General features: G+C 15.3%; 4 protein-coding genes across 4 annotated transcripts, besides 55 other annotated features; 2 read left to right on the top strand and 2 right to left on the bottom strand. All coding sequences in view use genetic code 6, as the record gives it.

The window, feature by feature from the left end:
• Window positions 1–198: 198 nt before the first annotated feature.
• Window positions 199–234: a microsatellite.
• A 200-nt stretch (window positions 235–434) lies between these two features.
• Window positions 435–2,775, bottom strand: IMG5_178260 (solute carrier family 44 protein member 2, putative). Its single transcript, XM_004027625.1, has 6 exons — window positions 2,515–2,775; window positions 2,184–2,462; window positions 1,828–2,125; window positions 1,349–1,775; window positions 1,005–1,298; window positions 435–924 (listed from the first exon to the last, which is right to left on the bottom strand). Exons 1-6 carry the CDS (start codon window positions 2,720–2,722, stop codon window positions 439–441), a joined length of 1,992 nt encoding a protein of 663 aa, XP_004027674.1. The 5' UTR covers window positions 2,723–2,775; the 3' UTR covers window positions 435–438.
• Window positions 928–990: a microsatellite.
• Window positions 930–997: a microsatellite.
• Window positions 932–984: a microsatellite.
• Window positions 932–990: a microsatellite.
• Window positions 1,305–1,336: a microsatellite.
• Window positions 2,475–2,504: a microsatellite.
• Window positions 2,776–3,233: 458 nt separating the features above from the next.
• Window positions 3,234–3,284: a microsatellite.
• An 873-nt stretch (window positions 3,285–4,157) lies between these two features.
• Window positions 4,158–4,291: a microsatellite.
• Window positions 4,292–5,223: 932 nt separating this feature from the next.
• Window positions 5,224–5,290: a microsatellite.
• A 609-nt stretch (window positions 5,291–5,899) lies between these two features.
• Window positions 5,900–6,017: a microsatellite.
• Window positions 6,018–6,911: 894 nt separating this feature from the next.
• Window positions 6,912–6,966: a microsatellite.
• Window positions 6,967–7,788: 822 nt separating this feature from the next.
• Window positions 7,789–7,841: a microsatellite.
• Window positions 7,795–7,842: a microsatellite.
• A 209-nt stretch (window positions 7,843–8,051) lies between these two features.
• Window positions 8,052–8,116: a microsatellite.
• A 1,653-nt stretch (window positions 8,117–9,769) lies between these two features.
• Window positions 9,770–9,834: a microsatellite.
• Window positions 9,801–9,841: a microsatellite.
• A 2,167-nt stretch (window positions 9,842–12,008) lies between these two features.
• Window positions 12,009–12,043: a microsatellite.
• A 14-nt stretch (window positions 12,044–12,057) lies between these two features.
• Window positions 12,058–12,101: a microsatellite.
• Window positions 12,058–12,159: a microsatellite.
• Window positions 12,074–12,159: a microsatellite.
• A 110-nt stretch (window positions 12,160–12,269) lies between these two features.
• Window positions 12,270–12,352: a microsatellite.
• Window positions 12,353–13,615: 1,263 nt separating this feature from the next.
• Window positions 13,616–13,690: a microsatellite.
• Window positions 13,691–13,766: 76 nt separating this feature from the next.
• Window positions 13,767–13,797: a microsatellite.
• Window positions 13,798–14,296: 499 nt separating this feature from the next.
• Window positions 14,297–14,383: a microsatellite.
• Window positions 14,317–14,379: a microsatellite.
• Window positions 14,329–14,428: a microsatellite.
• Window positions 14,336–14,383: a microsatellite.
• Window positions 14,404–14,475: a microsatellite.
• Window positions 14,405–14,472: a microsatellite.
• Window positions 14,410–14,464: a microsatellite.
• Window positions 14,476–14,556: 81 nt separating the features above from the next.
• Window positions 14,557–14,650: a microsatellite.
• Window positions 14,585–14,637: a microsatellite.
• Window positions 14,585–14,648: a microsatellite.
• Window positions 14,591–14,648: a microsatellite.
• Window positions 14,595–14,665: a microsatellite.
• Window positions 14,666–15,586: 921 nt separating this feature from the next.
• Window positions 15,587–15,660: a microsatellite.
• A 421-nt stretch (window positions 15,661–16,081) lies between these two features.
• Window positions 16,082–16,159: a microsatellite.
• Window positions 16,139–16,172: a microsatellite.
• A 1,111-nt stretch (window positions 16,173–17,283) lies between these two features.
• Window positions 17,284–17,364: a microsatellite.
• Window positions 17,304–17,363: a microsatellite.
• A 474-nt stretch (window positions 17,365–17,838) lies between the features above and the next one.
• On the top strand, window positions 17,839–18,546 carry IMG5_178250 (hypothetical protein; the record flags this gene model as incomplete). Its single annotated transcript, XM_004027624.1, has 2 exons — window positions 17,839–18,226; window positions 18,317–18,546. The coding sequence occupies 2 exons, from the start codon at window positions 17,839–17,841 to the stop codon at window positions 18,544–18,546; spliced, it is 618 nt and encodes a 205-aa protein (XP_004027673.1).
• A 179-nt stretch (window positions 18,547–18,725) lies between these two features.
• Window positions 18,726–18,793: a microsatellite.
• A 58-nt stretch (window positions 18,794–18,851) lies between these two features.
• IMG5_178240 (pantothenate kinase, putative) lies at window positions 18,852–20,251 on the top strand (the record flags this gene model as incomplete). The annotated part of the gene is made up of 7 exons (XM_004027623.1): window positions 18,852–19,005; window positions 19,069–19,149; window positions 19,196–19,688; window positions 19,767–19,811; window positions 19,865–19,957; window positions 20,009–20,117; window positions 20,162–20,251. The coding sequence occupies 7 exons, from the start codon at window positions 18,852–18,854 to the stop codon at window positions 20,249–20,251; spliced, it is 1,065 nt and encodes a 354-aa protein (XP_004027672.1).
• Window positions 19,007–19,047: a microsatellite.
• Window positions 19,690–19,763: a microsatellite.
• Window positions 20,252–21,218: 967 nt separating the features above from the next.
• Window positions 21,219–21,261: a microsatellite.
• Window positions 21,262–21,813: 552 nt separating this feature from the next.
• Window positions 21,814–21,907: a microsatellite.
• Window positions 21,908–22,587: 680 nt separating this feature from the next.
• Window positions 22,588–22,637: a microsatellite.
• A 179-nt stretch (window positions 22,638–22,816) lies between these two features.
• Window positions 22,817–22,863: a microsatellite.
• Window positions 22,819–22,863: a microsatellite.
• Window positions 22,864–22,936: 73 nt separating this feature from the next.
• Window positions 22,937–26,138, bottom strand: IMG5_178230 (hypothetical protein; the record flags this gene model as incomplete). Its single annotated transcript, XM_004027622.1, has 7 exons — window positions 22,937–23,337; window positions 23,402–23,575; window positions 23,642–23,902; window positions 24,113–24,626; window positions 24,696–24,882; window positions 24,938–25,966; window positions 26,026–26,138. Coding segments are annotated over 7 exons (2,679 nt in total), but the record flags the coding sequence as incomplete, so codon positions are not given.
• Window positions 23,595–23,640: a microsatellite.
• Window positions 23,601–23,649: a microsatellite.
• Window positions 23,605–23,669: a microsatellite.
• Window positions 24,336–24,432: a microsatellite.
• Window positions 24,425–24,458: a microsatellite.
• Window positions 24,633–24,694: a microsatellite.
• Window positions 26,139–26,431: the final 293 nt, after the last annotated feature.

Genomic DNA, 26,431 nt, shown 5'->3' with positions numbered 1-26,431 from the left:
GTTTAATGTTAATATTTTATAATAATCCAACATTTTTAATAATTATTATATAATAATAAATTAATATAAATTAATATAATTTTAAATTAAAAATCTATTATATTTATTAAAATTATATAATTAAAACTAAATTATTTAATATAAAATATTTTTTAATTTAATTTTATTCTTATATAATATTTATAAAAATATAAAATAATATATATATATATATATATATATATATATATATATTTTGAATTATATTAATATGTTTTTTTATAGAAAATATTCTTCAAATTTTATTTTATTTTATTTTTAATTACCTGATTATAATACATTTAAAAAAATCTCAAATTTAATTAAATTTAAAATAATAAATAATTTATCGACTATTTCAAATTATATAATGCTATATTAAAATATAAAATCTTTATTTATAAAAATAAATACATATAATCATTTTTATTAAAACAAAGAATTATATAAGTATATATCATTTTTATATTTGATTGTCAAAGAATTCTTATAATAGAGGAGGAGCATGGGGTGGAGCTTATTTTTAGAAAACTTTTTCATCCCAAAGGAAGCATATTAAGATTGCTTACATACCCATACCGTAAACCGACAAGAAAATTATACTAATAGCATAACTGATAAAAAAAATAAATCTTTTTTTAATTTAAAATAAATAAAACTATATATATATATAAATTATTTTACAAGTAAAGGCAAAACTTATGAATTAAGTTCTTCACTATAAGGTTATACATTATCTAAAATATAATGACATATAATTACAGAAACGCCTGAAATAAAAATTTTTCCAACAAAAATAAAGGCACCACCTATTCCATACACTAAAGAGAATCTATCTGCATTACACCATACTAAAGAAAGACCATCTTTAGCTGCTGAACAAAAGCTTTTTCCAACTAATGCGATCTTTTTAATATATATATATATATATATATATATATAATTATATATATATATTTATAATATTTTATAAGTATATAAATTACTTGTATATATGCTTATTCATTTAAAAATTTAATAAATCTTTCAAAGCATCCCATATAGCACTATAAACACTTTACTAAACAGACAACTAATTTATTTTATTTTTAACCTAAATTTTTCATTTATTATTCTATATAGGCCAAAATTACCCTAATAAATTAAACAATAGCCAAAATAAATGAACCGAAAGCTAAGGAACCTAAATGATATCTAAAGGCTCTATATATAGAAGTACTTACAGGCGAATGTTTTTAACCTTCTTCTCCATGTGAAAAATACCAAATGCAAGCAGAACTCTAAAAATATATATATATATATATATATAATTATATATTTATTATTTTACTGCTAAAATAAATAAACAAAGAGCTTATATAAAGGCATTAATCCACAATCCTATAAAGAAATATGACCAACATAATCTTGAAATAAACTATGAATGAATAGGTTATCCAAAGATTGTATTCCCGTATTTTTTTATTTGTCCATCTTTATCAATTGAATATAAATAAACATACCCAAAAAGCCAAAATACCCACCAACATCCAGCTATAATTGTAAAAACAGTTGGAACTAATTAAACACTCCAAACTTCTACTATAAACTATGTCGTTGTTTTTATAATAGCTATTGCTTATGAGATTTTTTTTCTATAACAGTATATTAAAAATACTGTAATTCCAGCCCATACCCACATTATCAATGCTAAAGCTTAAAAAGATTCTTAATTTGATACCGTATAATTACCATATTCTGAATTCGTTTTTAAAAAACTTTATAATAATTTTTTTTTGTAAATATATATATAAATATAAATATAGATACGTTTTTATTTTATCATATTTTTTATATGAATAATATCCTAAACCACAGATAGCTGCTAAATAAATTAAAATACAAATCCAGACAAGAAATCCAGCAAAACATCTCAAAAAAAGCATATATGAAAGTCCTAAACCGAATGCAATACCTAAAGAAGCTGCTATTACATGACTTGCAGATTATATATCATTTATCCATTAAGTTAAAGTATCTAAAGATACTATTTCCTTGAACATTTCTGTTGTTTATTTTCCCATTAAATCAAATATTTCATTTGAGGGTATGCATATTCTATTAAGTACTTTTATTTATTTTTTTATTTTTAAAAAGATTATACAGTTTATTTATTTTTTATTTACATTTTTTAGTTTCGTATATGCAAACCATTTATTCTAAGTTTAAATTTAATATATTTTATACTGTATTTTAATTAATATTTAAATTGCAAATGTTTTCTGCACAACTTCCAGTTGGCATTGCAGATGTATTGCAATCAATTACTTTTTATGTATTATTAGGACATTCTTTTACACAGGTATTGTATGTGAAGTAGTTTTTTTTATTCAAAGAGTCATAATAGGGGATATAGAAATATATATATTTCCTGTCTGATTGATTATCTAATCCACAAGCGGCACCTTTATATATGTTTATTATTATTATAATTATTATTATTATTAGTTTATTTACCAGATTTATCATATACTGCAATTAATCTTTTTGGTTAGCCGTTTGCAATACCAAACGAGAAAAAATAAATACATGATATACAGGCAGCAATAAATAGTAAACAAAATAATAAGTCTCGGCATTCTCGCTAGTTGATAGGGCCGTTCTTTAATTATTCTTCTTCTTCAGGCGAGAGTCTTTATTGTGGGACTACTTTAGTATTAGTCATTATAAATTTTATTTTATTTATGTTTTTATATATTTTTTAATTTAAATTGTATTGATATTTTTTAATTATTCAGAATTAAATATGATTATATATATTAATATTTTTAAATCATTTTTTATTTTTCTATTTTATTTATATGAATTAAAGTAGTTTTTTATTTTAAAATTTTGATTTATTTTGATGAGAATAATATTTTTTATTATATATAAATATTAAATAAACATATTAAAAAATATTAAATAGTTTTATTAATATATATATAAAAATTAATATATATATATATATATGTATACAAAAAAAAAATATTTACGTATATTATAATTATATAATTTTTAATTATTTTTCTTTTTCAGTATTTTATCTATATTTTATATTTTATTTTACTATATTTAAAATTAATTATATTTATTTATTTTTTATTTAATTTTTTAATAAAAATTAATTACCATCACTATTTTCAATAAGAAATATATAAAAAATTATAATAAAGTAAATGAAAATAAGCTTAATTAAATATATAGTTAAAAATCATAATAATATAAAGTATAAATATTATAAAATAAAAAAAATGAATAGCTTTCTTAATAGTTAAAATCAATTAACAAACTTATAATATACATAAAAGACAAATAATAATACTAATTTAAAACATTAAAACAAAAATCTTTTGTCCTAAAATTAACCGAATTAATATGTTACGGGTTAAAAGACAAAAATAAGTAAAATTTTTAACTCAATTAATGATAAATTCTAACATTAAAATACAGTTTAACCAAAAAGTATTTAATAATAAAATATTCCTCATTATTAAAATTATCAACAAAATTCGAATTTTTAACAAAATCATAATTTTAAATAAAATTAAAATAATAAAAATTAAAATGATGTATAATCTTTTTATTTTTTAAATATGAATAATGTTTTATAATATAAAAAAATAAAAAGAAATAATATGACAATTACATGTAATTTTATAATACAAATGTATAATCTTTAAATGACCTAGATGAGTATGATGAATTGGAATATCCTAGTAAATAAGATAATGATATTTTAAAAAATTAAAATGTTGAGAATAAAGGAGACATAAAAAGATAAAACTATCTATAATCGAAAAATTAAGAAAATTAAAGGTCGAATTCAGAAATAAATTAAAAACAAAGCCTTTCGCCTATGAAAAAAGTATATTTTAATATCTAGGGAAATACATATACAGATATAGATAAAATTGATAAAAATTTAGAATAAAAATCTAGACAAAATTCGCATAAAAAATACTTTTCAGCTAATAAATATAAAAAATTAAATGAATAGTATTAAGATAGAAAAAATACTAATATTTCTCAAAAAAAACCAAGTTTAAAATAACCGAGTTTCTAAGGGTAAAAAAATGAATAATAACCAAATATTTAAATAGATTAAATACAATAGATACAATAATCATAATAATAATAATAATCATAATTATAATAATAATCATAATAATCATAATAATCATAATAATAATAATAATAATAATAATAATAATAATAATAATAATAATAATAATAATAATAATAATAATTATAACATTTATAGTAAATAAAAGTATAAAGCAAATATAATGAAAATATATAAAATAAACCAAATTAATAATAACAATATACTTAGGAAATAGATAATCTTAAAATTTAAGTTAGTAATGTATAATTAAATTTTTAAAATACCTAAAATTTAAATTCATAATTAATAAGGACATAAAATCTACAATAAAATTCAAATCGAAAAATATTTGATATTCCATCTCATAAAATTATTAAATTTTAAAACGGATATACTTATGAAGGATAAATTTTAAATGGATAAAAACATGGATTTGGTAAATTATACGATTAAAATAAAAAAGAAGTTTATGTAGGAGAATGGGAAAATGATGTTTTTCATGGATAAGGGTATTTATATAATACTTAGAAATTAATTGTTTGCGAAAACTAATATGATTATGAAGACTTTACATTGGGTATTAGTATTTATTGGCATACTTTTAACGGATAATTTAAAAATGGATTGAAAGATGGGTTCGGTACTTTATATTTGGTAAATGGGGAAAAGCTTGTTGGCTTTTTCGAAAAAGGATAAGTATAAGGAAAAGGAACATTCTATTAAAATTTATAAGTATAAATTATAGGAAAATGGGTTAATAATAAATTAGTAGAAAAGTATTGAAATATGAATTCAATTTAAGTTATTTTAATCTATTAATATTTAATATTATATATATATATAAATTTAAAGTTTTCTTTATTTTTTTAAAAAAAAAATTAATTTTTTTTTTTTTAATAATAGTTTAATTATTTAGTATAATATAATAATTTTTTTTTAAAAAGAAGAAAAAAAAAAAAAGCATATAAATATATATTAAATTAAAAACAAAAAAATTAATAATTTAAATTAAATATAAATAACTACTATATATATATAATTATAGTCTTTTTTTAATAATATAAAATTAAATTGATTATTAATAATTTATTATATAATTTATAATTTTAAAAATAATATATATAAATATTTATAAATTTAATAATATATAATTAACATATAATAATTTACATTGTATATACATTTATATAAACATTATTTATAATTCTAAAAAAATAAAATATAAAAATTAATATATTTTTAAAGAATACAATTTTTTTTTTTTTTCTTAAATTAAAATAAATAAAAAAAAATAGAAAAATAGTAATTTATAATTAAATGTTTTAATATAATCCTGAACAAATATATAATATATATACACGAACTAAGTAAGTTTAACCTGAATAAATAAATGAGAACTTAAGCCTATTTTTAATTTAATACTACGATTTATGTTATTTTAAAAAATCTAAAGATAATGAAAAAGTAAACATTTAAATATATTTACAAAATATAATATAATAAATGCTTCAATATAGTAAAGAGTAAATATATTAACTGTATAATAATCTAATAAAATAATACTTGAATGTAATATATTAAACTATATACAAAGATAGAGAATAAAAACTTATTGATAATAAACCATTATTAGATTATTTAAAATAATAATTTTCTATAAAATTTACTTTATAAATATAAACATGGTATGAAAATTAATAATAAATATTAGAATTCTTAAAATGTCCAGTAGGAATTTGGTAATTGACATAAAACATAATATAAGAATATAATAATAAATAATATATTAATATTAATAATATTAATAATATTAATAATATTAATAATAATAATAATAATAATAATAATAATAATAATAATAATAATATTAATAGTGTTATTATCGATAATAATAATACAAATGACTATTAAGAAACTATCAACTCTAAAAGAGAAGAAATTTATTATAATTAAGTTGTAATTCAAAACTAAATTCAAGATATTTAAAACTAATAACTTCCAATTGTTCATAAAGAAATTGATTAAAAATAATAAGATATTTAAAACTGGAACATGTTATCTTAATATATAGATAATCCTTTTTTGAACCATAATAAAATTTAATAAATAAAAGGTAATAATAATTAAAATATACCTAAATAAAAAAATCCATTTTAATAATAAAATGATTAAAATATCGAAATAAATTAATAGACTAATTTATCTATTTTTTAAAGTATATTATATTTAATTTAACTTTATTTTTTATTTTTTTTTATAAAAAGAAGAAACATAAAAAATAAATGAAATTAATAAAAATAATACAGATTAATAAATAAAGGACAATATTGATATTTAAAAAACAGGAAATACAAAAGGAAATAAAAAAATAAAAAAAGAGGAAAATAAAAACACTAAGTAAATTGAAAAATAATAATTAATTTAATAATAACAACAATAATCATAAAATACACCTTAATAATAGAATGTAGTTTTAAATTTCGTATAGACAATAAATAATTTTAATAATGGTTATTAAGATAAAGACAATTTTGTTTCCTAAAATTAATTATAAACGTCTAATTAAATATAGTTTGAATAATAGAAATAACCTATAAAAGGTAATAAAAATAAAAAAAAAAATATTTATATATAATAATAATATATTTAAAAAGATGAATTTAAAAACATTGATGAATAAAATATAAATAAAGTTAATAAATAAGAATAAATTATTTAAAATAAAAATGTTTTATATTAAAATAATTTAATTAATTAAAATTAAAATATAATAATAATAATATAATAATAATAATAATAATAATAATAGTAATAATAATAATTACAATTACAATAAACGTCATAATAATAATAAATATTAAATAAGACATAAAACATATCTTAATCAAATTTAATAAATAATAAATAATAACAAAATATATATTAATAATAAAATTCTTAATTACAATAAACTAAAATACCAAATAATTAACACATTTAATACAATTAATATGCTAATTAAGCATGTATTTCTTAAAATTCATATGAAAATTAACGTTAATATTTTATAATTAATTAAATTATTTTTTAAATATTATATATAAATATAGTATATGATTCTAATTTATCAGATAAGGCTACAAATGCATTGCATAACTCTAATTTAATTAATGAATCATATACAATTTAACAAGATTAATATTATAACATGTACTAATATAAAGATCAACATTCTATAAATAATTAGATAATTTAAAATGCGTTTTAATTTTGGAATTTCAATAAAGAATATTAGAAAATAATTATTGAAGACTTAATGTCTTTTAAGAATTAACATAATATTATAATAAATATTTAAATAAATAAAGAATAAAACGATTCATTTTTTATAATAGTTAATGATTAGAAACACCCTAAATTCGGGTAATTGGTTATTAAGATTACTTGCTTAAATTTATTCGAAATACATGATTATAAAGGAAAAGAAATAAAACAATTTAACATTTAAGAATTCGTATCTTTAAAGCAAATTATAAAGGGATGGTGGATGTTTGAAAAAAATAATAACTTTTGAGATTTTTATATTATAAAAAAATTGATAAAGAAAGTAAAAAACTAATATAAATAAATATTAAATTTTTTTAATATAAATATTAAAAATTATTTAATTTTATATAATATATAAATATATATATATATATATATATAATTATATATATTTTTTTTTATATTATTATTGAATCTAAATTAATTAAATTTTTTATATTATATCTATATAATTTTTAAAATTTATAATTTACATTATTTAATAATATTTATTGTAATATTTTTTTTTATAATAAATATAAATAATTAATTTTATTGTTCATAATAACTTTTAATTTATTTTATTATTTGACAAAAGTACATTTATTTTATCAATAACCTATTTTTTTTTTAAATATTTATAGTTTTTTTTTTTTTATTATTAATTACTTTATGTTTATTTTTTTTGGATTCTTATATTTTATTTAATAATTCCATTTTTTGTTATTATCTTATTTCTAGTAAACATTCAGTTTCTTTATTTTCTAATTAAAACAAGAGCTTTATTATTTTAATAAATAATTTATATAAATTTAATTTTACTTCATTTATTTATTATTGTAGTTCTTTTTTCTTTTTTTTTTAATAATAATTTTTTGGCTTTTTTATTCATTTTAATTTTTTAAATAATTAATCTAGTCTTAATAATATATTTCTTTTTCCAAAAAATCTTCGTTTTGTTTTTTTATTAAGTAATTTCATCAATTAAATTATCAACTCTATTTTCTAAATTAAGTAATTACTTTTTATTTATTTAAAATAAATTAAAATAAATATTTTTAATATACTTCATTGTAATTAGTTTATTATTATTTTGTGATTTCTTAAAATTTTAATTATTATTCATTACATAAATTTATTTATTATTTATACTTTATAATCTAATTATTTTACTTTTTTTTTTAAATAAATATATATAATGAATATAGAAAATGATAAACTTCTTCTAATTATTTATAATTATTATTTTGTTCATTCTCCTTTAATTTAATTTAATCTTCTAATTTTTTGGTAAGCTCTTTGATTTTATCTTTTTCTTAATTTACATTTTAATTCTTTTTTTAAAAAAATAAAATAAAAAAATACTTAAAACATATATATATTTATATTTTTATATATATGTTTATATTAATATTTATTAACTATCTATTTTTAATTGAGAATGTGTTTTTAAGCCTTTTCAATATTATTTTTTAAATTAATATTTTCATTTTTTAAATTTTCAAATTTTATAAATATTTAATTATTTTAGCTTTCTAATTGTTAGTTTTTGAATTATAATTCATATATTTATTATTAGTATTCTATTTTATTTTATTTTGTTTAATTTTTTAATTTTTCAATTATAATTTTATAATCTTCTTAAATTTGGATTTTTTCATTTATTTAATTTTGAATATTTTTTTAAAGTTCTTGATTAAAGTTATTATATTCTTAATTCTTATTTTATAAATTAATAATTTTATTTTATTTTTATTCATTTTCATTTTCTAATTATTAAATTTAAATATTTAAATTATGGTTTTCTAATTGAATTTATTATAATTTATCATTTTAAGTATCTTAATATTAATTATTTGCTAATTGCTATTTTAAAAGTTAAATTTTATTTTTTTATTTTTAATTTTTAAGTATAATTTATTATTTATCCTATAATAATTGTTTTTCATTTTTAGAATATTTTTCCTCATTTTCATTTAGTAAATTTTAAAGTTTTTAAATTTAAATTTATAAATCTTGAATTTCTTCACTGAACTAATAAATAATATTTTATTTTATCTAAATTTATTCCTATAATAATATTTATTAATTTTCTTAAATAATTTAAGAATTGTTAAGATTCTCTTCATTAGTTATTTCTTATATATAATTATTTTTTTCTTCTTATAATTCATCATTAATAAATTTATTTATATTTTATATTATACTATAATATATATATATAATAAAAATTATAATTTTTTTTTTTATTTATTTAATTTAATTCATATTAATAATATAGTCAATATAAAAAAATGTTAATTGTGATTATTATATTTTTATTTTTATAAATTTTTTAAAAAATTATAAAAATGAAAATAAATTGGAAATAATAAAAATAAATATATATATAAAAGTAAATTATATTTATAATATTTCTCAAAATTTATATAAACTAATTTTTTTTTTTTACTTTTTTGATTAAGAAGCTTTTTATAACATATTTTAAGCATTTTCATGTAAATAGTCGCAATATATTTTTTCTTCTTCTGTCAGTTTTTTATTTTCTTAATTTAATTTTTATTATAGGAAATTTAAATTATCTTATTTTTCTTTTAACCATTATTTCCTTTGTGTATTTTTCAATTCTTAGAAAATTTATTGATCTTTGTTAATATCGTCTACTATATTTTCGCTTTGAGTTATAATATTTTCATCATTTTTAATTATACTTTTATACTATATATTTTATTCTTCTTATAATAAAAAATCTTTATTTTAATCTATTTCAATTAAATATGGGGATATATTGCATATATCTATATAATTTTATTCAAAAAAAATAGGTTCTTAAGATATACAATGTAATATTTTTATATTATTTATTTCAAAGTTTTCTAAAAATTATGTTAATTTAAATGTTTTTCTTTTTTGAATTTTTGATTTTATAAATGAAGTTGTAAATCCCACATATCTTTTTTATTATACTATTAATCTTTTTCGTAAATATTTGTATCAGAAAGCCTTATTATTGATAAATTGGGATTTTTTTAATTAGATATAAGTTTATTATCATATTCAAATTATACAATAAAATGAGATTTCCCATAAAAATTTTTTCGTTTAATTAATTACTTAAAATAAATAAATTTTCTACTGCATTAGAATAAGCTTTTTTAAAACCTTAAATTCCATTTATTCTGATTTTTTTTAATGAAATTAATTAATTTTCTTTAAAATAAGTTTAATCCTTTATAAAAAAATAAATAAAAAAATTAATTTTTTTTCAACAAAAAAATAAAAAAATAAACATCTTATGTTTAAAAATCTAATAAATCAAATATTTTATTTTAATAAATTGCACTAATTGATATTTTTATATTTTTTTATTAATTTATTTATGAATCATATTCTTTTTTTCTTTAAATATTTATTCATTTATTTAAAATATTATTCCTTATTAATCTTATTATTCATTTCCACTAAAACTGTAACTTTTACCAGAACTAAATATATATTTTTAAAGACAAAATAAAAATAATATATATATATAAACCTAGAGCATCCATAAATTAAATAAGAAAAACTAAGCTAATTTTATAAAAATTATTCAACAGATTTATTAATATACTACATATATAACTACATCTAACTAATAATATAAAAAAATTTAATTTAATAAATATTATTATTATTGATATATATATACTCAACATCTTATTCAAAAACTAAATCGTTTTAAAAGCATTCTATATTATTTTAATTTAGAAATTATAATTTTTAATTTATATCTTTTTGTTTATAATATTAATGTATTTATGACTATTTAATTCCGATTTAATTTAAACAAAGATATTAGAAATCTTAGTTTTTTAATTTAAAAACATATTAATTTTAGTCATGTTTGGATATTTGTTCGTTAGATTTTTTTATTCTTGTGGAATATTCGTAATATTATATTTAATTAGTTTAAGACATTATTTAGTAAATTTAAAATAAAATAAAAAATTAATATTTTTTTTGTTTTAATTTTATTTGAAAAAAAAGTTTTAAATAATTTTTAAAATTTTTATTTAAATATTTTTGTTAAAATTAATATGAATATAGGTTAATACATGTTTATTTATATTTACTTATTCAAAACTATTTTTTAAAATAAAATAATAATAATTGTTTAAAGAATAACATCAGGTATAATTAATTTGTTTGTTTAATTAATATCGAAATAACTTTGCTAAAGTATCTCTAAATAAATATAAGTAACAGCAAATATGAATATAAATATGTTGTAATTTATAAAAGTATATAAAAATAGACAATTTTTTTATTTCTATAAATAGTAAAGAGTATTTTTTTCGTAATATGAATATAAAAAATTAATTCAGTTAATTCAATATTGTGATTTGAGTTTAGAGGGAAAACTAAAAATAAGAGAGTATTATTAAAAAAATATTATTAGTAAATATTTTGAAAAAATTGCAATAAACAAAGTTAAAAATAAACAAAAAAAAAAGATAAATTAATATGTATTTTTATAGTATAATTATTTAACTATTTTTATATGAAAAAAAATAAATTATTTGAAATTTTCAAATGAAAAATAAATAATAAAATTATAAATATATGAAAATTATATTTAAATATAAAGCAAAAAAATATATAGAAAAAAAAAAAAAAAAAAATTATAAAAAAATAAATGAATTATATTAAAAATAAATAGAAATTGTAAAAAAAATAAAATAAATTTAAAATATAATAATAATTAATAATTTAATAAATTAATGAATTAATATTTAAAAAAAATAATTTTAGAATTTTGATATAAAAAACATTAAAAATTATACAAAAAAATAAAAAAATAATATATATATATATATAAATATATATATATATATATATGTATATTTATTTATTTATATTTATAAATATATTTTATTATATATAATGATTTTTTTTATTTTTATAATTTATCTAATTTTCAATATTAAATTTAAATTTTATCTTCTTCTACTAATTCACTATTTTAATTTTCTTCTTTGTATTTAACTTACTATTTTTAATTATGTTTATTTATTTTTATAGCTTTTGAATGTTTTAATAATAATAGAGTTGATCCTGTACTTACAGCTAAAGCAGATGCATAAATAAAAAAAAGAATAGTATATTTAAGCCATTATCTAGATTTTTTTGAAAATTTAAGTTAAAAAGCTAATATAATTACTGCTGAAAATAGAATTTTAAAAATGTTTTTTTTTCTTAATTCGTGACATGTTTTGATCCTTTAATAAATTTAAAAAAAAAAATAGTGGATTTTATTAAAAAGTAGTATTTTTTTCCTTATCTTCTTTTTTGATGTGATACATATGTGATTTATAATATTTTTAGTGTATTTTTCCTTAAAGGATTTTTTAAAGAATTTATTTTTTTATTTAATTCGAAACAAATTCACTATTGCAAATTAATTCAGTGTCTTTACTTTTTTCAAAATTATCTAAAATTTCCATATTTGGACTTTTTTTGCTAGACTAGGAATTCGTTTCGGAATTTTCTCTTGAGTATGCTTAATTTTTTTATTTTTTTTATTATTTCTATGTTCTCATCTCCTTCTACTAAATGATCAGAGTTTATTTCCAATATGTTTTCAGGAAGAATAAAATTTTTTATTTTATAAGGCAACACATTTATTAATCCCTTTGTAAAAATAAGCTTCTTAAATCCTGGATGAAGTTCATTGAAGTGTTATGCAGTAATTTCTGGGTCTTCTTTGAATATAAATGGACCGAATATAGCTTTTATATATTTAGGAATGACAGGAAAATACCATAAATCACAAAGTATGTCGAATAAAGATCTATGCATGATTATTCGTCTCAGATTAGGAGATATTTTATTTATAATACCTATTTTTTTTATTTAAGCCATTTATAGTTATAAGTACATCAGTATAGATAGTAGTATTATTAGTGAACTTATGTTAAAGTGAATAGAAAAAACAGATAAAAAAAAATATAATAAACCAAATATTAATGTTGTTAAAGGATAAATTTAAATTGGAAAATTACTAAGTTTTAATTTAATTTATAAGTATGATTAATTTAATTACAAAGATTATTATCTAAGAAAATTTCTGATTATTTTCATTATGATATTTATTTATACTTATTTTATAATATTTTTTTAAAAAATATATATAGTAATTTAAAATAAATATATATATAATTATATTATTATTAAATATATATATATATATATATTTATATATATTTATATATTTAATATATACTTTTATTATTGATATTAATAAATATATTTTTATAATTTTAAATAAATTTATTTTCATATAAAAATATATAAATAGATTTATAATTTATTATTTATAATTTATATTTTCTTCTTATATTTTTTTTACATTAATTTATACTATATATCAATACAAATATATAAAAAAATTTAATATTTTTTATTATAATCATTATTCTTAATATTTTATTATAAATAAAAATATTAGCAATTATAAAGTAATATATAAATATTATATTTTAAATAATTTTTTAAAAGATATTACAAATATTTTTTTATATTTATATTATATTATTTAAATTTAATTATAATTTATTCCTTTTATTTTATTTCATCTTCTTAAATATTTATTATTATATTTATTAAAAACTAGCTACTAAAATTTAATAATTTAATTAACATTTTCTTTCGTACTTTTATAAAAAAAAAAAGATATAAAAATTATTTTATAAAAAATTTATAAAAATTATATAATTTTTTTTTTAATTTTTATTTATATGATAATAAATAATATAAAATAGTCTATATAAGTCAAAAAAAAACAATTGAACAATTAAAAATATGTTTAAAAAATTAAAATTAATAATATATTATTAAATATTCATTAGTATTTTATTTAATTATTAAATATTTAATTATATTTATTTTATTATTATTTATATTTAATTTATATTTTTTAAAAATATATAATTTTATATTATATTTTATCATATATTATAAGTAATAATTTTATTTATATATATATAGTAAATAATTATTTTTATTTAATTAAAAAAAAAAATTATATTAATAAGAATATAATATATATAAAATAATAAAAGATAATAAATTAAAAATCATAAATATAAATATTCTATTTATATGTATAAAAATTTGAATGCTTATATTTATATATATATATATATATATAAATGTTTATATTTATAAATATATATAATATTTTTTTTATTATTATATCAAAAATGAATATTTAGTCTAAATTATAAATCGAAATCATCTACATACATTTTAAATTCTTCAAAATCTAAATCTCCTGTACCATTTTTATCAAAATTATGCATTATATCTTTAGCTAAAGTTTCTAAATATTATTCATTAGACATAAAAGCTTCTTTTATTTCTTCTACATATCGATTTTTTTTATTTTCTTAAATTTAATTTGATTCTTTTAATATTTATATAAACATAATTATATATATTATATTTGTTTATATACATAAAAACATATATATGCTTTTAAATTATAATATATTTTACATTTATTCTAATTATTAATTTATATTTTATAAAATAATTTTAAAACTTTTTTTATATCACTTTCTGATATTTTATTATCCTTTTTTTATTAAATTAATATATTTATTTACATATAAATATATATATATATATATATAAATATACACCTCCGACGTCATATACATTAAATAAATACTAATGTTTTTTATTAATATCTGTAAGTGGATGAAAAGGTTCTAAAAAATATATAAATAAATCAAAATCAATTAGTTCTTTTTGCTTCTCTTGTAACTATTATTCTATTATTTAATATATTCTTTATCTAAACTAATGAGTTTTTATCTCTAAAAGATTTTTAAATTATTATAATGTAATTTGTCCTTTTTTTCAGTATCTAATACATTGAATTTGCTTTTTAATTATTGTACTTCTTATTCTGAAAATGGCTCATATTTTTATGATTTTTATTGATTTTTTTACTATTAATATATTTCTTATTATAAGTTTTTCTTTTTTTTAGAAGATCCATTTCCCATTTTTATATTAATTTTTTTTTAAAAAATTCTAATTAATGTAAATATATATATTTATTATTTAATATTTTTAAAAAAAATAAATAAAAATTTATTATTTTAAATATGGAATAATAATAATATATTTATGAAAATTAAGAAGAATAATAATAAGAATAATATTTAGAAAAATTGAAGCAATAAACAGAAATTTTATTATAGTAAATTCCATAAAATGAAGATACAGAAATAAGTTAAAAAGTAGAAGATATAGTATAAATTAGATAAGAAACAGTTCAATCATATGTATTAGGTTCAAAAAAGGCATTAGATTTATCGAATTGTAATATAGATGACTTTGATTCATTAACAATAGGAATATATTTATTAGAACTTCATAAAAATTTAGAAGTAATCCATTTAGGATCAAATAATCTAACAGATTAAGGAATATTAAACATGTTATTAGGGATGTAATATCATACAAATTTAAGAGAACTTTATTTAGGAAATAATTAATTTTTATAAGGTACTGGAATTGAAGGATTATCTAATATTATACCTATATTATAAAACCTTGAAATTTTAGGATTAGGTAATTAAAAGAATATTTTTATGTAAATAAATATATATATATTATATAAATTTATATATATATATATATATATATATAATACTCATATATATATATTTATATTTATATTTATTTATTTTTAGGAGGCCTTAATATATAAGATGAAGGATTAATTAAATTAAGTTTCGGATTATAAAAATTAAGTAAACTTTAAAATTTACAAATTCATAATAATGGAATATCAGATTATGGACTTTTATGTATAATTAGTTTACTTTTATAAGTAGAAAATAAATTAGATAGAATATATTTAGGATAAAATGAAGATATTAGTGAAAATGGAATTTGTATGTTATTTGAATGTTTATGCAACAATGATAGATTGAAGTCCATTCATTTAAATAACATTAGCTTAAACTCAAAATGTTTAGAAGGAATAAATTTAGGTCTTATAAAAAATGAAAGCTTAGAAGAAATAAACCTTAGTAATTGTGGAATTGAAGATTGTTCTTTTTTATATTTGAAAGATTGTCTTAAATATAATAAAAAATTAAAGATTTTGTATTTAAATGACAATTATTTAAGCTTTGAATCTGCCGAAATTATACTTGATATTATTTAAAATTATAATGAATGTCTAATATAGGTATAATTGTATAATAATGAGATTATTGATTAGGAATTATTGGAAAATATTAGAATTTTTCTTAAATAAAATTAATTATTTTAAAGTGAAGAATTTATGAGTAATTATTAAATATAATCTTAAAAAAATAACGTAAAAAAAGATTTTTAAAATACTCATTCAAAAGTTATTTAAAAATAATAATAAAAAAAACCAAAATAAAATCAAGATATAGATATATATGATGATTATGTTTCTATTTCTAATTTGAATAGTAATAATATACTACCTAATAATAATAAAGTTTAAAAATAAAATACTTCGGAAGATGAATATGTAGACGTAGATAATGATGATGATGAAGAAGAAGAACTTAGAAAATTAGAATAAAATTTAGTTGATAAAAATAAACCTTTACCTAAAATGGATTATTTAGATGAAAACTTTGAAGAAAATAATGAATATAATGAAAAAATATAAAAGATTGATAAAAAATAATAATAAATACTTTAATATAATATAAATGATACAAAAACTTTAAAATGGGTAGGGTTTTTTGAGAATAAATAAGATGGGTTATTAAAAAGCAAATTATAATGAAAAAAAATAAATTAATTAAATAAAGAAAATATATAAATACATGTATAAATATATATATATATTATTTATTTTTATATATATATATTTATTATATATATATATACATATAATTTTTTATATTAAAAATTATAAAAATAATTATACTATAAATTTTATTATTTTATATAAAAATGGATAATGAAGAAAGAAAGGAAATGTTAGATTAAATTTAAAAAGTATATAGTTTTATTAAAATTATATTAATTTTTTGTATTATATTATATTTTATTTTTTTTACAAAAAATTAATAATAATAATTAAATAAAAGGATATGACTTCTATATGTTTTAAAAAGACATTTAATTAAATATCTTAGTCTGTAGATATTCCTTTATTTAATTTATGTTATTAAAAATACAAATTAGTTTTAAAAGATACAACATAAATATTAAAAGAAATCGGATATAATTATTAATCGGATATTGCTTATAAAGGATTTCCGGAAGATCCGACTCTTCATTTATATACATACGGTGAGCATTTTTTTGTCCATAGATCAAATACATTTACTGATTATGTTACAGGAGAAATACATACATGAAATATGAAATTTTATTAATTGAAAATAAATAAAAATGTATATGGATATTTAAATATTATATATTATTTTATACTTATAAAAAAATAAAATATTAAAAATACTGAAATATTTATATTTAATAAAATATTAATATATATTACATATTTTTATTATGGGAAATTCTGGAATAAGAAAATTGTTTTTTTTAATGAATATGTAGAAAATTAATATAATAGTATACATGAAATAAAAAGCATAACTTTAGATAAAGAAGAGATATTAATAGGCGATATTACGAAAAACAAAGTAGTTATAGTTGTAAATTTAGGTTCTTAAAATAATTGTTATTAAGAATAAATTAATAAATTGAATGAATTAAAGAAAAGATTTGCAAATTAAGTTGAAATTTTAGGTATTCCATCTAATTAATTCCATAATGAGCCATTTAATTATGAAAAAACGAAATAAATTCATTTATAAAAATGCTAATTTCCTATTTTAGGAAAGTTAGAAATAAACGGATAATATATACATCCTTTGTACAAATTTTTGAAGAGAAATTCGGTCTTATATAATTATAAAATTATGAATGGTATTAAAATAAATGAAGATTTTTGTAAATTTTTAGTTGATTAATAAGGGAAAGTTTATAATTATTTTCCATAAAATATTTCTTTTGATATTATTTAAAAAGATATTTAAGATATATTAGATAAATAAAAATAGACTTGATTTTTTTGTTTTGTTTTTATGTTTAAATTTTTATATTAAAAAAAAAAATTTAATGTTTTAAATTTAAAATTTTTTTTTTTTTTTTTTTTGTAAATAAATTTTAATAGTATTAATATTTATTTATTTATTTTTAAACAAAAAGATATTGTTAAAATATTATTTATACAAAAATAAGTAAAATATATATATATATATATATATATATATATATATATATATATATATATATATATATATATATATATATTTAATTAATTAATTATTTCACTTTAAAATTTGTTAGAAAATAACAAGCAAATCATAAAATGAACACAAATAAATTAAAACGTTAATAATCAGCTTCAATTGAATATTTAATTCCATATGTAGGAATTGATATAGGAGGAACTCTTGCGAAATTATGTTTTGCATTATAAAAAGGTTCCCCTGTAGATTTTAAACATATAGAACATTTAGCAAGTATTAATATATATATATGTATATATATAATATTATATATATTTTTTATTAAAAAAAACGTAGTTAGATCTTATAGTGATTTTGATGTCTTTTTTTAAACTTTTTAAACTAATGATGTTGAATCATTAATAGATTTTATAGACTGTAAAAAAAAAGAAAAAAAAAAGACTTTTATAAATATATTAATTAGAATTAAATATGAATTTTATTACTAAAAAATTTTACATAACAGGAGGTGGTGCACATAAATTCGAAGAATTATTTCAAAAAAGACTTAAAGTAGAAATTATAAAAGTCTAAGAATTTGAATCATTAAGGATGGGCTTTTTACTTTTAGATTAATTAACACCAAATGATACTGTTTTTACATATAGTAAATAAAAAGGTCAATAATATATAGTTAAAAATAAAAGTCTTTTCCCCTTTTTATTAGTTAATGTAGGAAGTGGGGTTAGTATAATTAAATTTTTAGATGAAGGGACTATTTAAAGAGTTAATGGAACAAGTATTGGAGGAGGTTTTTTTTTAGGCTTAGCTCATCTTTTGACAGGAGAAAATAATTTCAATTCGTTACTTGATATTAGTAATAAAGGAGATAATTAAAATCTTGACTTATATGTAAGTGATATATTTGGTTAATCAAATGCACCAAAGGATATTCATGGAGATGCTTTATGTGTTTCGTATATATATATATATATATATATATATATAATATATATATATATATATATATATATATATATATATATATATATTAGAATGGGTAAAATGACTTAAAAATTAAAAGAAGGTTAAGATGTCAAGTATTTTTTATAAAATTTATTTTCTATTACTTTCTATTAAATAATAAAAATAGTAAACAAGATATTGTTAAAAGCTTATTATTAATGACTTCTTTTAATTTGAGTTAAATTGCATTTAATTAAGCGAAATTAGAAGGGATATAAAAGTTTTTAATTTTAATTATTATTTTATAAAATATATATATAATTGTATATAGTATTATTTTTGCGGGTAATTTTGTTAGAAATCATCCTGATACAATGGACTGTATTGATCATGCTATTGATTATTTTAATTAAGCATAATCTAAATAAAATTAAAATTAAGTTATTATTTTAAATATATATAATCTTAATATTATCACAAAAAGGCATTTTTTGTAAAACATGATGGCTTTATTGGTGCTTTAGGCTCATTTTATGATGCATTCAATAAAAAAGTACACGAGTCAAACGTTTGATTATAAAATAATATATTTTCTTGTTGTAATTTAATATAAAATAAAATACAAAATGTTATTAATAAATAGTTTATATATTTTTATTAAAAATATATAAAAAATATTAAAATTTTTAATAATAAGAAAATGTTTAAAAATGTAATTACATAAAAAGTTAGTGTTTTAAAAAAACATAAAAAAAATTAAAAATAAAATAATACTTTCGAATAATTTTCTTAAGTTATAAAAAATCCTTTTAAAAAAAACGAATATTTATACTAAACATTTTTAAATAACCCTTAGTTATAACTTAGTCCAGTAGATTAATAATAATTATAAAGATATATATTCCAAAAGCCCTAGAATGTGAGAAATACAAGCGATTAGAATATTTTAATTAGTTTATTTAAGGATGATGTGCCTTTTTTTAATTAAATAAAAACAAATACGGGCTTTTTACACTTAGAAAGATACTAAATTTATTCGTTTATAAAAAATTTGATAAAGATTATGCTTTTTAGGATGATGAAAATAATAACTTTTATATTATAATTTAAGGGAGAATTAAAATAAAAGAAAAATAAACAAATAGTATTTTTGTAAAAGAAAGTGGTTAATATTTTGGTGATTTATTTTTAATTCAAGAGAAAAAAAATTATCATATTATACAGAAAAAGAATGTGAATGCGCGTGTATTTTTTAAAAAGATTTTTTTAAAATTATTGAAAGTATTGAAAATCAAAATAACGAAAATAAAATTAAGTTTTTTTAGAATATTTAGTAGTTTTAAGTTTTTTTAAAGGATCAATTAAAAATTTTAATTTATTCCTTTTTTAAAAAATAATAGAAAAAAATAATTATGTATATAAAGAAAATGATATGCCAGATAATTTATATATTATAAAAAAGGTAAAATATGTAATTATAATTATATATAAACTATAAATATGTAGAAATAAATAAAATATCTAAAAGTATATAAATATAATATATATATATATATATATTTACATATTTTTATATATTTTTATTTTTAAAAATAGGAGAATTTAAAATAATTACAGAACTTGAAGAAGAAGTTAATGAAATTGATGATATTTAAGAAAGTCGAAAAATAAAAATAAAAAGATAAATCTTAATTGGAAATTTAAGTTAAGGTGATTTTTTTGGAGAAGAATCTATATTATTTGAAAATAATAAAAAACGTGAATTTTGTATAATAAGTAGTTCTATTTAGAGTGAGCTATATTAAATTTCCTAAGAAGATTTTTTCATTAAATTTAGATAAATGGAAACTTAATTTTAATATTTTAAATAATTTCTCGAAATTAAATTTTAATGGAGAAGATAAAGAAAAAACGAATTAATTTAATAATATATAGAAGAAAAATAGGAAGTTTTTTATTAAAAACTTAATATTACTCATAAAAATAATTCATAATATACCCCTAATAATTAAAAATTATAAAGAGAATCCTAAATGTATAGTGCAAAAAGTAAATATTTTACTAATTTTGGAAGTTATTTAGATATATAATATGAAGAAAATAAAATTAAAGCTTAAAACTTTGAAAATTTATTAGAAAATAAAAACTATACATTAAAAAAATTTAAAAATAAATAAGAATATTAAAAAAATTAAAAAGATAAATAACGTTAATTAGAATAATTTAAAAAAAGGATTATATAAAAAAAATAAGTATCTTTAGATAATAAATATAAAGAAGATCTAACAATTTTTAATTATGATAAAAATTATACTTTTTAGAATGTTTTTAGAATTATATAAATGAATTTATAAGAAAAAAATTCATAAATAGGACAATAATATGAAAATTAAAAAAATAAAAATTTAAATATTATAGATAAATTTAAAATAAATAATTATTTAGGTTATAAATATAGTGATAATTAACTTAAAAAAGCAAGATTTTTATAAGGATTAAAAAAAGTATAATCAAAGAAAAAAGAAAATTTAAAAAATTCGCCAAATGAAGAAAACGTAAATTATAAATCTAAATAAACTAATTAAAATATTATAAATATATATATATTTTTTTTTATTTATTATTTTTTTTTAGAAAAATATGTTAAATAGAGATAGATATAAATCTTTGTAAAATTCGTAGGAAGTTAAAATTGAAAATAAAAAATTAGAAGAATATTAAATTTAAAATAGTAATATCTAAACTAAGAAAAATAATGCTATAATAGATTAAATTATTTAAAATATATATAAAAATAAAAAATAAGATAATATATAAAAATCTTTATCTCTTAGAATAATGTAAGTAAAACAAAATTAAAAATAATAAACTAGCAAATATATAAAATAAAATAATTCAAAGATTATTTTAAATATTAATAATAATAAAAATAATAATAATAATAATAATAATAATAATAAACTTAAAATTGATTTAAATAGAACATTTAAAAAAGTATATTGTAATGATTTTAGAAAAACATTTTTAAGTAATAATTTTATTAATAATTGTTAAAAATTATAGGATATATTTATCTAAAAATAATATTATGAAAATAAAAATGATTTTTTAAATTAAATAAATTCTTGAAAATGTAAACATTTTATATATATTTATTTATATTTAAATATTTTATATATAATTATTATTTAAAAAAATATTATTTATCTTTTAAATTATATATATGTATTTTAATATTTATATAGAAAAAATTGATTTTTCATAGCATTTCATCTTCTTCATCTTCTTCTTCGTGTAATTTAACTAAATTTCCAAAATTAACAGGTGATTTTATACTATCAAATTTCGCTTTAATTTTATTAAAACTATAAAGTCCATTTGTATTTAAAGCCGAATTAATTAAATGTTCAATTCCATTTGCGTTTTTATCAATATATTTTCCAAACTGGATTCTATTTTTCTTTTTTACAAAAATATCTCCTTATATTTACAAAACATCATTATCTTTATCTGTTTTATTAAATCCAAGTATCGATTTCATATCAATTTATTTAGAATTATGTAAAAAATCGATTAATTTCTTATATTAATTTAAATAGCTTTCCCTTTTTATCTCCTAAGAAGTAACAGCATTTATTTCTACAAAATCTCCACTAGAACCTTTTTTAAAAATTATCATAAAAAAAATTAATGCAAAATATCATATATATAAAAATATAATTACCACAAATAACGCCTATATCCCAAATTAAATTTTTTTCTAATCCTAAAGGATGTTATTTAGGAACTTCTACAAAATGCATTGTTTTTTAAGTTATAATGTATAGTTTTAATGATTATGGAGTTAAATATTATAATAAATCTATATTTGCATATAATCTATATATCCCTGATTATTCTATAATAAATAATACATATATATATATATATATATTTTATTATATATATAATTTATTTATTATACATTTTATTTTATTAATTTTTATTAATTAGCTTTTTTATTCAGTATTAATATTTACTATTATTTCTCCTTTTGTTTTATTTATTATTTCATCTTTTGGTGTTATTAAATTTAATGTAAGGATTTTCTTTTCTGTGTCTTATAGTAATAAAATATTGACTTCATTATCAGTCTATGGCTTTTTTATTAATGGAAAACATAATTCGGTCATTTTATTTAAATCCAATTTATTTTATCCATATTCTTCAACAATTTTCATATAATCTAATATATATTTATTATTATAATTTTTATATATTCAATATATATATATATAAACTTTAATGTTCTATTTCTAATGTCCCTTCGAAAAAACCATCTAAAACAACTTCACATTAACCTTTTTAATCAGTAATATGTTCTATTGTTTATTATCTTCTTTTATCATTTATCTGTTTTATATTTTAAAAATTATGATAAACAATTATTATCAACAAAAAAAAAAATATACTCTAACGATGCAATCTTTAACAAAATTTTTGAAATTTTATGCTTCATAAATTTAAATTTTTAGAATTTTATTAGCAGAACTGGGACGTATTGGCATATTTTTATCTTTAAAAACTACACTATTATTATTAGATAAAATCTAGCTACTATTAATAGAATTATCTACTTTACCAGAAAGGAGTCTTTTATGATTTTTTTAGTTATTTTAATTATTATTATTATTTTTTATTATTATTATTATTATTATTATTATTATTATTATTATTATTAATATTAATATTAATATTTATATTATTTTTATTATTTTAATAATGATTTTAATTATGATTTTCTTATTAATTATTCTTTTAAGATATCGGCAATTATACTTCTTAATTACCAAATTTAAACTCATAATCCATTTCTATATTACTATATCCAAATTTTTCTACTTAAATCTTATATTTTCCAGGTATTAAATTTACTTAATATGTTCCGTTAACAATATCATATAAAATTTCTAATGATATATATATATATATATATATATATATATCTTTATATATATATATTTATATATATTATATACCTTCATGTTATATTTAATCTTTTTTATTATATGGTGTTATGGATATGTTTGCTTCTTTTAAATTTCCTATATATCCACTTTCATCTTGATATTTACATATTATTTTCGCAAACGTTATTTATACTGGTTATAATACTATAAATTCAGTTTAATTGCCATCTTATACTTTTCTAAACATATTTATTTTCTTTTAAATAAAATATTTTTATTAATATTTTTTAATGTAAATAATTTAAAATTACAGTAATACTTCCTTTGAAGTCATTATTTTCTTTTATTTCCATCGTATAATTATCTAAAGGGATATTTTCAAAATACGCGATACTATCTATATCTGTTTTTTCGGTTACCTATCCTTCTTATTACTAATTTTTTTTTTTATTTGCCTAAAACATGGAAGAACTAACCCCACTTTGCGGTCTAAATGGTTAAGAACTACTATTTGGTCTTTGAACTCCAATTTAAGAACCTGTTATGGGTATTTATAAGGCTATAGGTTCACTTACGGGTCTTGATTGGTAGTTTCTTCATTAAATTTACCACTAAAAGGTCTATATATATCGTTTTTGTCTAAAGCAGTTATAGCTGATGGATTTCTGGAGATTTTTTTCTAGAAGGAATTAGAATTATTGGAATATTATATATTTATTATTTAAAGTTTTTATTCATTTTCTGGTAAATCTTATAAATTAAAACCTTCTAGAGAAATATGTACCTATAAAGATGTAAACTACATAAAGTTTCTAATTTTATTTAATATATATGACATTTTAGGCCATTATTTAGTCTTTAATTTAGAAAAAATGATCTCCTTAGTTATTTTTCTATTCCTATTTGTACATAATTACACTTCCATAGCCCCTAATCGACATCTTAAGTCTTAATTTTCATTTTTTTGGTTATTATCGGATGTAAGAAGTGGTTTTAAATATATTTTAATAGTAGGATAGTGCGTTTAGATGTATTTTTTTATTAATATAGCATAATCATAGTATTATTCTTCTTTATGACGAGTAGTTTATTAATGTTGACTACATCCTGTACTATTTTTTATTTATATATAGATATATATTTTAATATTTTACCAATATTCGATTGTTATAATGATTTCTCCTTCACGAATTTTTTCGAATTCTTGGTATTCTCGAAATATTTCTATTTGTGTATTTTATGTTTAGTTTTATTATGTTTATTAGTAATTCACAAAGTTTTTTTTTTCAAGTTCTTGTAAAAATTTGACGGTTAAACCTGAATCACTATATTCGTAATTTCTTAATTTTTTGTTAAATGAAATTTATTTATTTTTATTATTTTTTTTGAAAAAAAATACTATTTAGGCTATAAACCAGGTGAAATCCATGGTTTTCTGTGCATTTTTCCAAAATGATTATCTAAAATTCTTTTTTTATTTTTTTAAAGAAAAAATTGAATTTTTATTTTTTTACCTTGAATTTTAATAAAAGGAAAGTAATTTCTCATTTTATTATGATTTTATGGCTTAACTGCGCATTTTTAAAGAACATGTGGGAGATGTTAATCTTTGCCATGTTCTTTCTTGGTCTTCTTTTTTATTTTGAATTGGATTATTGATTTAATGGATACGGAAATACGATTTTTAATTTTACATATTTTATAAATATTTTTTTAATTGTTATTTTTTGTTTGTTTTTTATAATGAAACTGAAATTGTATTTTAATTAAAAAAAAAATAAAAAAATTAATAAATTTATATAGTA

This window comes from Ichthyophthirius multifiliis (assembly GCF_000220395.1).
Source record: "Ichthyophthirius multifiliis unplaced genomic scaffold scaff_1120509251301, whole genome shotgun sequence".
NCBI lineage: Eukaryota > Ciliophora > Oligohymenophorea > Hymenostomatida > Ichthyophthirius > Ichthyophthirius multifiliis.
Note: the sequence above shows the minus strand (reverse complement) of the source record. Positions and strands in the feature narration are given on the sequence as shown.